Genomic DNA, 13,178 nt, shown 5'->3' on the forward strand with positions numbered 1-13,178 from the left:
TACAAACTTCCATTTATGATTATTAGGCCCAAAATCACAAACATAAACACAGACCAAACACAATCAGATTTGTGATTTTCCCTTTCAAAATCACAAACCAAACACAAATTTAGATCTGTGATTTTCCCTTTCAAAATCACAAACCAAACACAAACACAAACTCACATTAAGACGAACTGTACCCAGAAAAAAAGAAAAAAGAAAAAACGAACTGAACCCAGAAAAAAAAAAAAAAAAAAAGAAAAATGAAAAAACGAACTGAACCAAGAAAAAGAAAAAAGAAAAAAATGGAGATCGAGGTGTAGCGACGCCGGAGGCCATGAGTGAGGAAGATTAGAAGGGCAGAGGGCTGGGTTTCAGTGTGAGATCAACGACGACGAGGACGAAACGGAGTTGAGAGCTGTGCCTGACAGCCTGTGCTTGACTGCTTGTGCGCTCCGTGTGAGTGAGAGAGCTGAGAGATGAAGAGGGAGAGGCGGCTGTGTGAGACAGTGACAGTGAGTGAGAGAGATAAGATAGAGTGAGTGAGATTGTGAGCTGGAGATGAGAGGCGGAGGTGTGAGGCTGTGAGGTGAAATGAAATGAGGGTGAGGAGAGACTGAGGGAGGCGTGAGCTCTGCTGTGGAAAAAATGAGGGATAGGGTATTAGGGTTAGTTATAGCTATATATATATAGGGGGGTTTTTTGTAATTTTATAGTTACCGGGTTATATCCGGGTTGGGTTTCGGGTCGGGTTTTGGATTTTTTTATAAAATCCGGACCCGACCCGGACCCGTTTCGGGTTTTTTTTTAAAAACCCATACCCGGCCCTATTTCTAATCGGACCGGGTAAAATCCGGCCCATTAGGGTCGGGCCGGGCCGGGTACCCGCGGATCGGGCAAAAATTGCCATCCCTAGACCAGCTTCGAAAGGGCTGATATTTCAGCCGTGTTGCTCCTATCTACCAATGTTTGAGTTTAAATTGGACTTCTCCAAAAGATAAAGAGTTTCAGTCCTTATATAGTTGGGAGGTTGACTGATGACATCAGGTGGTCAGCGGATATTTGTTTAATTCCTATTAGAAGTCATTAACCAAGACTACTTCGACAAGGAAACACATTTTGCTTCTTGAAGCTATCTTCGCAAGACAATTTGATTAGGAGCAAAACTCTTCCCAATTCCCATAGTGGTGGACTCATGCACATATTGAAGTTCTTGGAGTCACGGGTTCTCAAGTTTTCTGCTCACAAATTTCCTGGTAAATATATATATATATATATATATGAAAGGTGCCGAAATTAATTGCATCAAAGCTTGAAGTTGTCAAGACCAGACCACTTTTCACACTCAAAATTATGGACATATCCAAGTCTCGAGGGGACATTTGTAGAAAGCAAAATATTAAGCTAATTATAAAATTGCATGTCAAAATTTAGTGACAAATTCTATATTTATATGTCATTAAAGTAAATAAATCAAGTGTTGACATGTGTCATTCAAGATGATAATTATTTTAAGAGCAATACTACAGATACAAACTATTTTACAACATTTTTATAAACTGCTAATGTGGCTTAACATTTTTCAAATAGTTATTATAAGTAAAAATATGATGTTAGTGATATTAAAATTAGTAAGAATTTGCCACATTAGCAGTTTGTAAAAATATTGTAAAATAATTTATGTATGTAGCATTACTCTTATCTTAATTAAATAAAGATAAATATCCTAATTAAATTGGAATGATAATAGTTAATGATTATTTCTATTAAAATAAATAAAAATATAGATAATTATCTACGAGTAACAAGTCTCTAATAAGCTTAAAGCCAAAGATTCGTTGTGAAAATCGTTTAATCCATCTTCCAACCAAAGTAAAAAAGAGTTCATATTCGAGTTAAGATTACAAATAAGATAGAATCATATGATTAATCTTTTGTAAAATGATCAAAAATAAAGAATTGTACTCATTTGAGGGACAAGCTACTACATATAGAGGTCTTGAAATCAAATTTAGCCCCACCAATTAAGAAAAAAAGTTCCCACCATTAATGCGAACCAAAAAACAAATACCCATTAAATGTGTGAGAGCGAGAGTTGTAATAAATATATAACAAATATCGACCAATTGATAGGAACATTTGTCCATTTCTCTTGATTCTGGATAGAGTATTACTAAAGTTATAATATATACTACCTTCGTCTCATTTTATTTATCCCTCCAGTAACAATGTCTCTTAAGTTTTATTGTAAAAGTATTAAAAAAATATAGTGAACATGACATTTTTTATATTTTTTACAACTTTTGATGTTTTAAAATTAAAAATGAAAAAAAAATTAATAAAATTTTATTGAAAATAGAATTTTTATGCACAAAAAAGGTCATAGAATACAGCAGGAAAATGGAGAGGATACCTCCATCTGAATATTTATCCAAAATGCCAATTCAATTATACAGTTCGATGAGAAAACCACTACAATTAATAGGGTTGACAAACAGAAACACTAAACAGCAGCTTTACTATCGTTGTGTTGATGCATGAATTATTGGTTGTCATTGGGGCCTACCAACACCAATTTATTGTCATTTATAAAAGTAGAAAATGATATGTTTGAATTTTATTATCAAGGTTGGTGTACCTTTGAATTTTATTATCAAAGCAGATAATGATACTAATATGTGGTTATTTTTAATGGTAACAAATGTCTAAGAGAATTCTTTTGCAAAATACTTTTAAGAATATTTTATTAAAAAAAAACTTATTTTTTATACTTTTTTTAAAAATAGTATGAAAACATTCCAAAAATAATTAATTCATTTTCTAACCAATGTCCTTCCTGTGAGTACGTGGCACAAGGAATCTTATTGGTTTATCTCAACCCCACCGAGTACAAGCACATTGATGCTCCATCTATAAGCATCGGGACGAAGCCACCTTCATCTCCATCCATAAACATTGACTCAACAAGCCAGTCACCTTATGGATTGCAGGGTCTTACAACTTGTGATTCAGTCAGCGCAGGGATTGAGAAACGTCAATCGAGTCACAGCAATGAAGCCTTACGCGCTTGTTTCCATTCGCGACAACCACAATAACCTCTATTCCTCGGAGGAAAAAACACCGGAGGACACAGAAGGTGGTTCAAACCCCACATGGAACTCCCAAGTTACGTTCAACCTCGACATCACCAAGGCCAAAGAGAGCAATCTTGAACTTGTTGTTAAGCTCATGTCACTCCGGACGGATCACTGGTTTAGGGACAAAGAAATCGGTGAAGTCCGTGTGTCCATCACAAAATTGCTGGAAGGTTTTGGTGGTGGAGCTAAAGCTGATGCAGTAGTAGCTGAAAAACAGATGAGTGCCAGTGTTATGACCACAGATGAAAAGCCCGAAGGAACACTAGTCTTTTCTTACAAGTTTGAGAGCGTGACTACTGTCCAGAAATCAGCAAGGCAGGTCAATTTTCCAACTGCGCCTCAAAATGTGCAGGAGGACACTGAACAACCTGCTGGGTGGGTGGATTCGTTGATCTCCGAAACGGCGAAAGGGATTGTGGGAACTTTGTTGAACAATATCGGATTGACAGGTGTGGTTGCCTCTGACGCTGCTGCAGCCCCGCCTCCGCCTGCTATTCAAACCCGTGTTGCTGCTGCTGTTGATCAGCCTGGTGCTGATGACCCGTCTAAGGATAATAATCAAGGGATTGCGGGAACTGCGTTGAACACAACCGGATTGACAAGTGCGGTTGCCTCTGATGCTGCTGCAGCCCCGCCTCCGCCTGCTATTCAAACCCAAGCTGCTGCTGCTGTTGATCAGGGTGGTGCTGATGACCCGTCTGAGGATAATAATGAAGGAATTGCGGGAACTGCGTTGAACACTACCGAATTGACAAGTGGGGTTGCCTCTGATGCTGCTGCAGCCCCGCCTTCGCCTGCTATTCAAACCCAGCATGTTGCTGCTGCTGTTGATCAGCCTGGTGCTGATGACCCGTCTGAGGATAATAATGAGGAAGATGAAATTGAAGATGAAGAGGAAGATTTTGGTGATGAATAATGACGCTAGGTATGGTCATGGAAGTAGTATATAAGGATCACAAGGGTGGTTATATTATATCTAGGTATGCATATAATAATAATGCAAGTCCACCTCAAATTAGCTATATGTACTGGTTTCTGCTGTTTGTGTGTGAATCTTTGTCTAGTCTTTCTTATGATGTCAAGCTAAAACTGTGAATCATCTTAATGTTCTACTTCTACTATGTGTATCAGTACTGTTTCTATTTTGGGGATGATAATTAGTAGTTGTTGTGCTTACTTGGTAGTATCATTCAGTTGATCAGTTGCCCTAACAATCTCCAAACTATTCTTCTGATATAGTATACATTAGTTTTCATTTTTGCCAGTGTTTGCTCTGATTTTGAGTTCGTGTAATTTTGGACTTAATCAGATCGTTGGAATCATATTCCTTATAACTTTTATGTGCATATAGGGTGGAGCAAGAAATTTTTCCGGGATAAGACCAAATGATATGTATATGTTTGACCCACTCATTATTGTACGTACCATTAAATTTTCAAGCATCAATTTTCAGACATAATGACAAATTTGTTAGTTTTGACATTTGTGAGAGATATTTTATATAAAATTAGTGGTACCATATATTGCACTATGAAAATTTATTTTGTAATCAAATATAGACCGTCAATTGGTTTAATGTTCCTCAAAAAAAAAATATTGGTTTAATAAGTAAAAGGCAAAAAAAAAAAATCAACCATAAAATAAATAAATAGAAAATGAAGTAAAATACTAAAATAAAAAGAAAAAAAAATTGAGTAGAGAGATTGAAGAGAGTTAGGCCCTGTTTGGTTATCATTTGGGTGAATTCATTTTCTAAACTCATGTATTCATTTTCTTTACTCAACTCATTTTATATTTGGCATTATTTTTTAGTCTAGATTTTTCTTTTTTCACTTTTTATTTTTTAATTAAAAATTCAACGTAATTGAGAGAAAGTGTTTTTCAGTGTTAAGTGGGGATCTACAGATTTTTTTTTTTACAAAAATGTCACTATATATATTTTTTAAAAATAAAAATATCAAAAAGTTGTATTTAATTTTTATAATGAAATTTTTTTATATATACTGAAAATGAAAACGGAATATAAATATAAATTAAACAAATTTTTTAATTTTTTAATTCCATAAAAAACAGATAATAATACAGAATATACCACTTTTCTCTTAAACCAAACAGGCTTTAGTGTGAGACGACTATGAGAAGACTTGCATTTGCATTGACTGAAAAGGTCTTTTGGCAGACGGCTAGAAAGCAGAATATTGGATAATACAAACTATATATGTGGTAGAGTTTTGTTACGATGGTGTGTTGGGGCCAGGGGGAGATAAATTTGAATGAGACAATGACACATGAGGGCCAGTCAGTTTCATTTAGGGGGCAGCTTTTACAAAAGTACTTTTCGGGCCTATTTTTTTGGGCTAGCAATAATGTTTGCTAGGGACATTTCCGCCCCTCCCCCTCCCACGTGTTTTGTATGGAAATCGTCTGCATAGACAATTAATTGGGTTGGTAAATGAAAGGAAAAAAAATCAACCATAAAATAACTTAATAAATAGAAAGTGAAGTAAAATAAAAATGAAAAAGGAGAAGAAGAAAAGGAAAGAATTGAGAGACTGAAGAGCAAAAATGCTACTATCCCAACAAAACTCCCGGCTTGTTCCGTGATAAATTGTGAATAAATTGTGAATGGTAAAGTAAAAGTAGTAAATTTATAATTTCATCATTTATATTTTATTATAAGTTTATTTGAGATTTACATATTTTGCTGAAATTGAAAATTTTTTGTTAAAAATACTGTAGATAAAGGTAAAAGTTAGTTAAAATAGTATGGTAAGACTTATAAATAGTACTAAAAAGTGTAATGAGACTCGTGAATAGTAACAAAAATAAGTTAAATAATAAAATAAATTGACAAAATTAATCATGTCAAATAGACATTAAGTGAACAAATTGTGAATTTTGTTGTAATATTTAGCATTACTTTGTTGAAGGGAGTTAGTGTGAAACTTTGAGAAAGACTTGTTGCATGGAGAGACGAAGTCTTTTAGAAGGTGCCTAGAAAGTAGATTATTAGAAAAATGCAAATTGAAAAGATGAAGTAAAGGAAGCTAATATATAGGTCTATTTGAGATCCGTTTATTTTGTTAAAATTAAAAAATATAGTAGATAAAGATAAAAGTTAACTGAAATAATATAATAGGACTTATAAATAATACAAAAAAGTATAATAGAGCTTATAAATAATAGTAAAAATAAATTAATAAATTTCATCACGTCAATATTACACATAGTACTGAACTTATAAAAATTGTAGGACGATGATATTTTGGAGAAGGAAAGCAATGACACATGTGGGGCCAGTCAATAATGCTTTACAAAATATTCTTTAGGTCCTATCTTTTAACTAGCTAAAATGTCTTTTTGAACATTTTTGAGGCATAGTAAAACGTGGCTCAGCATAAAAGTATGCTGCTTTAGTGTTGGTTTGGATAAGGATGAAAATGTTTATGCGTCTATGTTTTTTACTCTCTTTTTCTTTTCTTTTTTATTCTAACGCTTTTTGCATTATTTATGGGATAAAATAAGTGCATTAAGGCAAATATACAGTATTTTCATTAATGAACAATAATCGAATTTTTTTTTTTCAGTTTTCAGCAAAATAAGTAATATTCAAATGTACTCTTTTGTCAGACACAATGTATTGTATAAAAATGCACTGCATATTTGTTCTGGTTGGTACTCTTTTTATCATTTTGCTATGAATTTTCGGCCTATTGTACAATATGGCATTCATGGTTGTTTTAGGGTTTGCTTAATTGAATATTTCATCATTAAAATCTTACAATTTTTTCTCCTTTGGTACTAGAAACTACTAGTTCTAATATACCCATGGTTGTCAAAAATCCAATTTGCATCCTATGATTCTACGATTTTACGATCCCACCTGTCCAAAACGATCCGAATCTTTCAAGGATCTTTGTGATCGTTTAGGATTGGTAAGATCGTATAATTTTGACGATCCCAAACAACCTTGGTTTTATGTAATCCTTTTTAACTTGACAGAAAGCTCAGTTGGACTTAAATGAAAAATAAATTATCAATAGACCAATTTTTTCCACTCTAATGTAGAGAGAGTGTCAGTTGGACCAAATAAAAAATATCTTAATAAAGTGTCATATTTTGAGGTTTTAGACTCTTTAAATGATGCTTACAGATGGATGTAGTGATATATGGTAATTATATCAATGAATGTATAATTTATGTGATTATTTAATATACCAATGTGTATTTTTTTGTTTTTTTTCAAATAATATAGGATCTTATGATCCACGATCCCACCTAACTCTTACAATCCTACGTAAAATTTCGATTTTGACAATCTTGAATATACCATATTCAAGTTTGTCTACTGAATTTGAAATAAAATATTTCAATACCATTCAAGGTTACCGCATATACATATATATATATATATATATTAATTACTATTATATAAAAAATAATAGATTAATATATACAATTTTTTAAGATCTCAAATAAAGTGTGCATATTATTATTAAAAACAATTTCTTATGGCTCTTTTGTAAATAAAATTAACATTTTGGGTAATTCTACGTAAAGAATCTTCCATGAAGGCTCACTGACAACTCTTTTGTCATTTCCCAAACCTAACCACGTGTGAAAGCAGTCAATTGATTTCCTTTTGCCTGCTCATCCTCGCCTAAACAATAGTAAAGCGACGTACACATAATAAAATAGATTTTTTTTTTTTTTTTTCATAGCTATTGAATTGAGAAACTTTCACTACTCTTCGTTTGGGATCATTATTAACTCTTTATTTTTTAGTTACTTACTACCGTTAACAATTTGTTATATTAATGGGTGTCAAATCGCACGTAATTGCTTTATGTTAGGTTCTAAGGTCTTAGAATTTTATGTATTTAGATCTCTAATTTGTAATGTTGGCAAACCATAATCAAAATAATGTATTTAGTCTTGTTTAGACTTGCTCAAAGTTGGTTTATTATTGTAAAGTTGGAATCGAGTGGCTGCAGAAGTACTTGGGACTTTCGGTCTGACTCGATCGATCGAAGAATAGACTCGATCGATCGAAAATAGCACAGGTTGATTATTCTGCAGAATTTCCAACTCAGCCCTACTTCATTAAACGTTTAGGGTTTTATGTTTTTACGCTAGGTATATAAACTAAACCCTAGCCATGTTTTTTGAGGTTGTCCATATTACTTTGTTGCTCATACATTGCTATTTTGTGTGAATCTCATGTGAGATCTTTAAGGAGCCTTCCTTTACACAAAACTTAGGGTTTTCAAGGTAGAGATGTTTTCAACATCTTGAAGATCATTACAGTTGCAACCATTGGAACTTAAAAGAAAAGCAAGCGGGGAGCTTGTAGCTAATTGTGGAATTTAAGAAAGAAGGAGTCCGTAGATGGCGAGGGGGCGGGGGGGAGGGTGGTCTTGATATATATGGCCCTCAAACAAAAATTCTTGGCTCCGCACCTACTTTCCTTGTACGATAGCAACATATTCCAAGAGGAGAGAGAGACATGTTTCTCATTGTGCATAAGTGCATTGGCAAATGGCCATACCCACACATTTTGCATGGTTCTTGGCGAGAATTATAGGCTATAAGATTATCTCGACTTTAGTTGTGAAAGGAAAAATTAAAGAAGATAGGTGTTATTTTTTTATTCGTGGTACATAGAAGTGGAGCATGGTAAAGAACTTGATTGATAGTTACAATTCATAAAGAATGTATGATGCACCCATGGCCATGAGATTTTCACCTGTTGGCCTAACTTTGATTATAAGATGTTTAGATGTATTCTTTTTCTTTTGGTATTGAATAGATCTAGAACTTATGTATATAGAAATTCCTTTGTTACTTGGTATATAACTAGTTAGAGAGTTTTCGTAATGGCCGGATAGACATTAACCAAGCGTGAAAGTAAATAAAATCACCTATAAAAATTGATGTAATTGGGAGAAGTGCGAATTTACCTTTTCTGACCTAGTTATATTTTGTTTAATTAAAATAATTTAGTATATCTTTGTCTTTTCTTTCAAATATTTTTATTTGATTATTTAGCTACAATGATTTAAATAATTTAACTTGATTTAAAGAATTTTATATTCTTCTCAAATCTAAATAAAACATGTGTAAATTTTTTAAAAGAACATGATTTGAATAGAATATTGTCTAAAATATGATTTTGGATATAGACTAGACATAAGACTACATAACCTTATAGAAGAATTAATGTATAGACTGACTATACTTTGGACCCAAACTATGGGGGGTTATACATTAGCATAAAAACTAGTTACTTTTGTGGTGTATCATGGCCTACACGTGATTCTGAGTCTAATTACAAGGATCTAGCTTGATCACAGTCATAAAATAATGAAATTTGTTAAGAATATGAAATCTAATATAGTTATTGTTACAACTCCAACGAAATTCTTTGAAGTTTTTGAACTCATTGCAAATTACAATTTTCATTGCTCTAGAACACTTTGCAAATTACAATTTCATTTTTAAGTATTTGCATTTCATTTGTCCAAAGTTCCATTTGAACTGAACAACATTTCTAAGCTTATTAAGTTCTATTCTAATATAACAATGCAAGCTCATTTATTTTACTTGTAAATATGCTTTATTATCTAGTTAGTTAATTAGGAGTTGGTTATTTAATCTTTTATCCACTTGAAATTTGGACTTAATATTTATTAATATATATGGAGACCTTGACAATTAAATTATCGGTTATTGGATTTAATTTTACTTACCGATTGTTTGAGGATTCTTTTACTCTTTTTTGTAGACCTTGCAAGCTTGTTAGGTGAAAAGTTTACAAGTATGTAGTCATTGTCATGTATCTAGCCTATTGGTTTGGTTGGGGGCATGACAATAAAATGGTATTAGAGAAAACCTAATATTGCTATGTGACTTTGAAAAAAGACCTTTTCAAACTCAATTTTCTATTTCTGCTGATAAAATTTATGAATGGAATATTGATGGTTTTTCTGAACAAGAAATTATTAACAAAATGGGACATATGTCCATGGTTGGTATTGCCTATCAAAATAATCATGATCTTGATCAACCTGAAATTGTTGACTTGCTTGCTACTGGTTTTTCTGGTACTCTTCATGAATGGTGGGATTCATATCTCACAGAAGATTCCAGAGACTCTATTATTCCATCATGTTCAACAAGAAAAGGATAAAGAGTATTTATAAAAGGCAGACCAAGAATTACTTTATCAATCATATTTTTGACAAGAACAGAAGGTATTTTGAAACAGACATTATCATGACAAATATGAGCATCATTCAATTCATATTTAATCTTCATTTGAGAACTATTAGCAGAAACCATTCTTTCGGTTGATCTTTCAAAATATTTTGGAGGAATTAAATAGGCAAAATTTGGAGTGAACAGTGTCATGAACAGTAAAAGTGAACAGTAAAAAATGAACAGTATCTTGTGAACAGTAATTCATGAACAGTAATCCGTGAATAGTAATCCGTGAACAGTAATTTGTGAACAGTAATTTTTTCCCACTTTTTGTCTTAAAATCTTCAGCAAAATTGGCCTAGTCAATAGAAGAGCTTCAGGGGGCACTACAACACAATGTGGGCCCTAATGAGAAATCAAGAATTTAAGTAGGGGAGATTGTGGTACTTCAAATTATATAGATTTGATTAGATTGTTTAAGTGTGTGTTGTATGGGCATGTGCTGAATCTCACATTGAGTGTTTATTAGGTGAATCTTGAGTTTGTAAGTGATTACGATAAGCCTCAATTTTAGCCTGACTAAGCCTTTTGGATTATAAGTGCAAATGTGGCTAGGGTTATACTTAGGTCATTACAAAAAAATTCTAAATCCCTCTCCTTTGAGTGTTACTCTTTGTGAGATCTGTTTAGAGTTTTCATTTGAGAGTTTTTTCTTTAATCTAAACCATTGACTCCTTGAAACCACAAAGAGTTGGTGTTATTTTTGCCCGAAGTTTCGGATTGTGGACAGGATTCTTTGGTAAAGGAGATTTGTGTAGAAGGATTCCAAAGGTTCTTGAACCACTACAGTAGGAAGACAAGTGAGACATTTGCAAGGATTACAACTTATAATAGAGATTTTAATTTCAAAGGTTTTGTAAGTAAATTTTTGTAACTCTTATTTCTAATGATTTTTGTTTTTACAGGGTTGGATCTATCATAATGGTTTTTCCTTTGTATAGTTTCTTCATTGGTTTTCTACTTTACTACCTTTTATTCCTTTTATTATTATTGTTTTTGAGTTGGTGATTGATAATTGAGGTTTAAATATTATCCATACTATCTGTTTAGAATAAGACATAACTTTGATAAATTTATCGGCTGCATGCATGACTAAACAGAATTTTTGAATTTGTATCATGACTTTTTTAGTGTATGTAATATGTAAAAAACTAAATAAGATTTTTGACATTATATGATCCTCAATGGTCCAATGACATAGAGTTTGTTTCAATTTTTTCTTTTTTTCTTTTTTGATAACGAGTTTGTTTGTTTCAATTTTAAGTTACCGCAAAGGTAATAAGGTATGTCCATTGCCCACGCCACGTATAATCTTTTTTTTTTTTTTTGGTTACTTGAGGGATAACGTAGGCCCTAATGCCATATAAAGGTCATGAAGTCCAGTTTAGTCCCACCATTAATGTGAACCAGTCAACAAATAGCCATGAAACGTGTGTAGGAAATAGACTCAGTCGCTTACCTCCCACTTGATGCCTATCTCTTTCATTTTCTCCGATGATCACAATGAGAAAGTGATGGAACATATAATTCATCCATTTCTCCGTTTTTTAGTTAGTGTAATACTCGACAATTACAAAATATATTGTGAAAATATGTTAGTAATTTAAAACATATGGTTTTAAACATTTATTATGGCTTCCTTAAAAATGAAAAAATAATAATAAATTAAATTAAATTCTTCCGTCACACCCTCCTCCACAAATCTCAACCATGCCATCTACAAAGATTTAATTATTAAAGTATTCTTGAATAAGTTTGTTATCTGTAAAGATATTAATTATCAAAAGTTTTTTTGAATGACCAGCACGCACCTATGATGCCATAATCACCTTATATTGCCAAGCCTAACATAATAGAATACACATTCACTCACATCCATATTCGTCTCTCCAAAGTCCACCCAATATGAGTACAAAAAAAATGAAACCTTATGCCGTCGTTTTCATTCGCGACCACAACAATATCCTCCATTCCTCCGAGAGAAAAACATCGGTTGACTCGGAAGGTGGTTCAAACCCTACATGGAACTTCAACGTCAAGTTCACCATCAACCTTGCCATAGCTAAGGAGAACTGTACGTCTTGAGCTGGTTGTTAAGCTCAAGTCGCATCCGAAAACCCACGGTTTAAGGGACAAAGATATCGGTGAAGTCCGTGTGCTCATTTTGGAACTGCTGGAAGGCTTTGGTGATGATGATCATGATGCTGCAAAAAATGAAAAACATATGAGTAAAAGCATTATTGTGACCTCAGATGGTGAGGCACAAGGCGCACTAGCTTTTTCTTATAAGTTCAGGAGGACTGTGTCTGTGAGGCACCCACCTACTGATCCGAATGTGAAGCAGAGGCCTAAAAGAGGTGTTAATGGCTCCGCACGTCCATTTGTTGAGGGGTTGGAAGAAGGGTTAAGCTCGGGGCTAATGGGTGTGTTGGGCACGGTGTTTTTCTATGATGATGACACGCCTGATGATGATAATGAAGATGAATATTCTTGAAACTGGGTGTGATCAACAGTTCAAGGAATTATAGGAATCTAAAGGGTTATATGATATCTAGGTGATAATGCAAGCCCATGCACCTCAAAAGCTATGTATTGGAAAGTGGGTTAATTAGTCTTTCTGCTTTGGTGGTTTGTGCTGTTCAATTTAGTGTTTATTAGTCATTCTACGAATGTCTTCTAACGATTAGTAATCGAGTTGCAGTGTATTGCCGGTGTAACGTTGGCAGCTTTTGTAGCTGCGTGAGTCTTTATTTTATCCATCAATTATCTTATGCGTTGTATTAGTCTTTTATTATTTTT

The 13,178-nt window shown here is 33.3% G+C and overlaps 1 protein-coding gene across 1 annotated transcript; it reads left to right on the forward strand.

The window, feature by feature from the left end:
- Positions 1 to 12,299: 12,299 nt before the first annotated feature.
- LOC136070524 (protein SRC2-like) lies at positions 12,300 to 12,873 on the forward strand. Its single transcript, XM_065780555.1, has 2 exons — positions 12,300 to 12,453; positions 12,560 to 12,873. The coding sequence occupies exons 1-2, from the start codon at positions 12,300 to 12,302 to the stop codon at positions 12,871 to 12,873; spliced, it is 468 nt and encodes a 155-aa protein (XP_065636627.1).
- Positions 12,874 to 13,178: the final 305 nt, after the last annotated feature.

The sequence above is a fragment of the Quercus suber genome, unplaced genomic scaffold (genome assembly GCF_002906115.3).
Source record: "Quercus suber isolate HL8 unplaced genomic scaffold, Cork oak 2.0 scaffold_239, whole genome shotgun sequence".
Taxonomy (NCBI): Eukaryota; Viridiplantae; Streptophyta; class Magnoliopsida; order Fagales; family Fagaceae; genus Quercus; species Quercus suber.

What these genes read in the sequence shown, in the direction of transcription:
- LOC136070524 (XM_065780555.1), top strand. Translation starts at nt 12,300, where the DNA reads ATGAAACCTTATGCCGTCGTTTTCATTCGCGACCACAACAATATCCTC. An exon ending in TGCCATAGCTAAGGAGAACT is followed by an intron (nt 12,454 to 12,559) that starts GTACGTCTTGAG and finishes AACTGCTGGAAG; the next exon opens with GCTTTGGTGATGATGATCAT.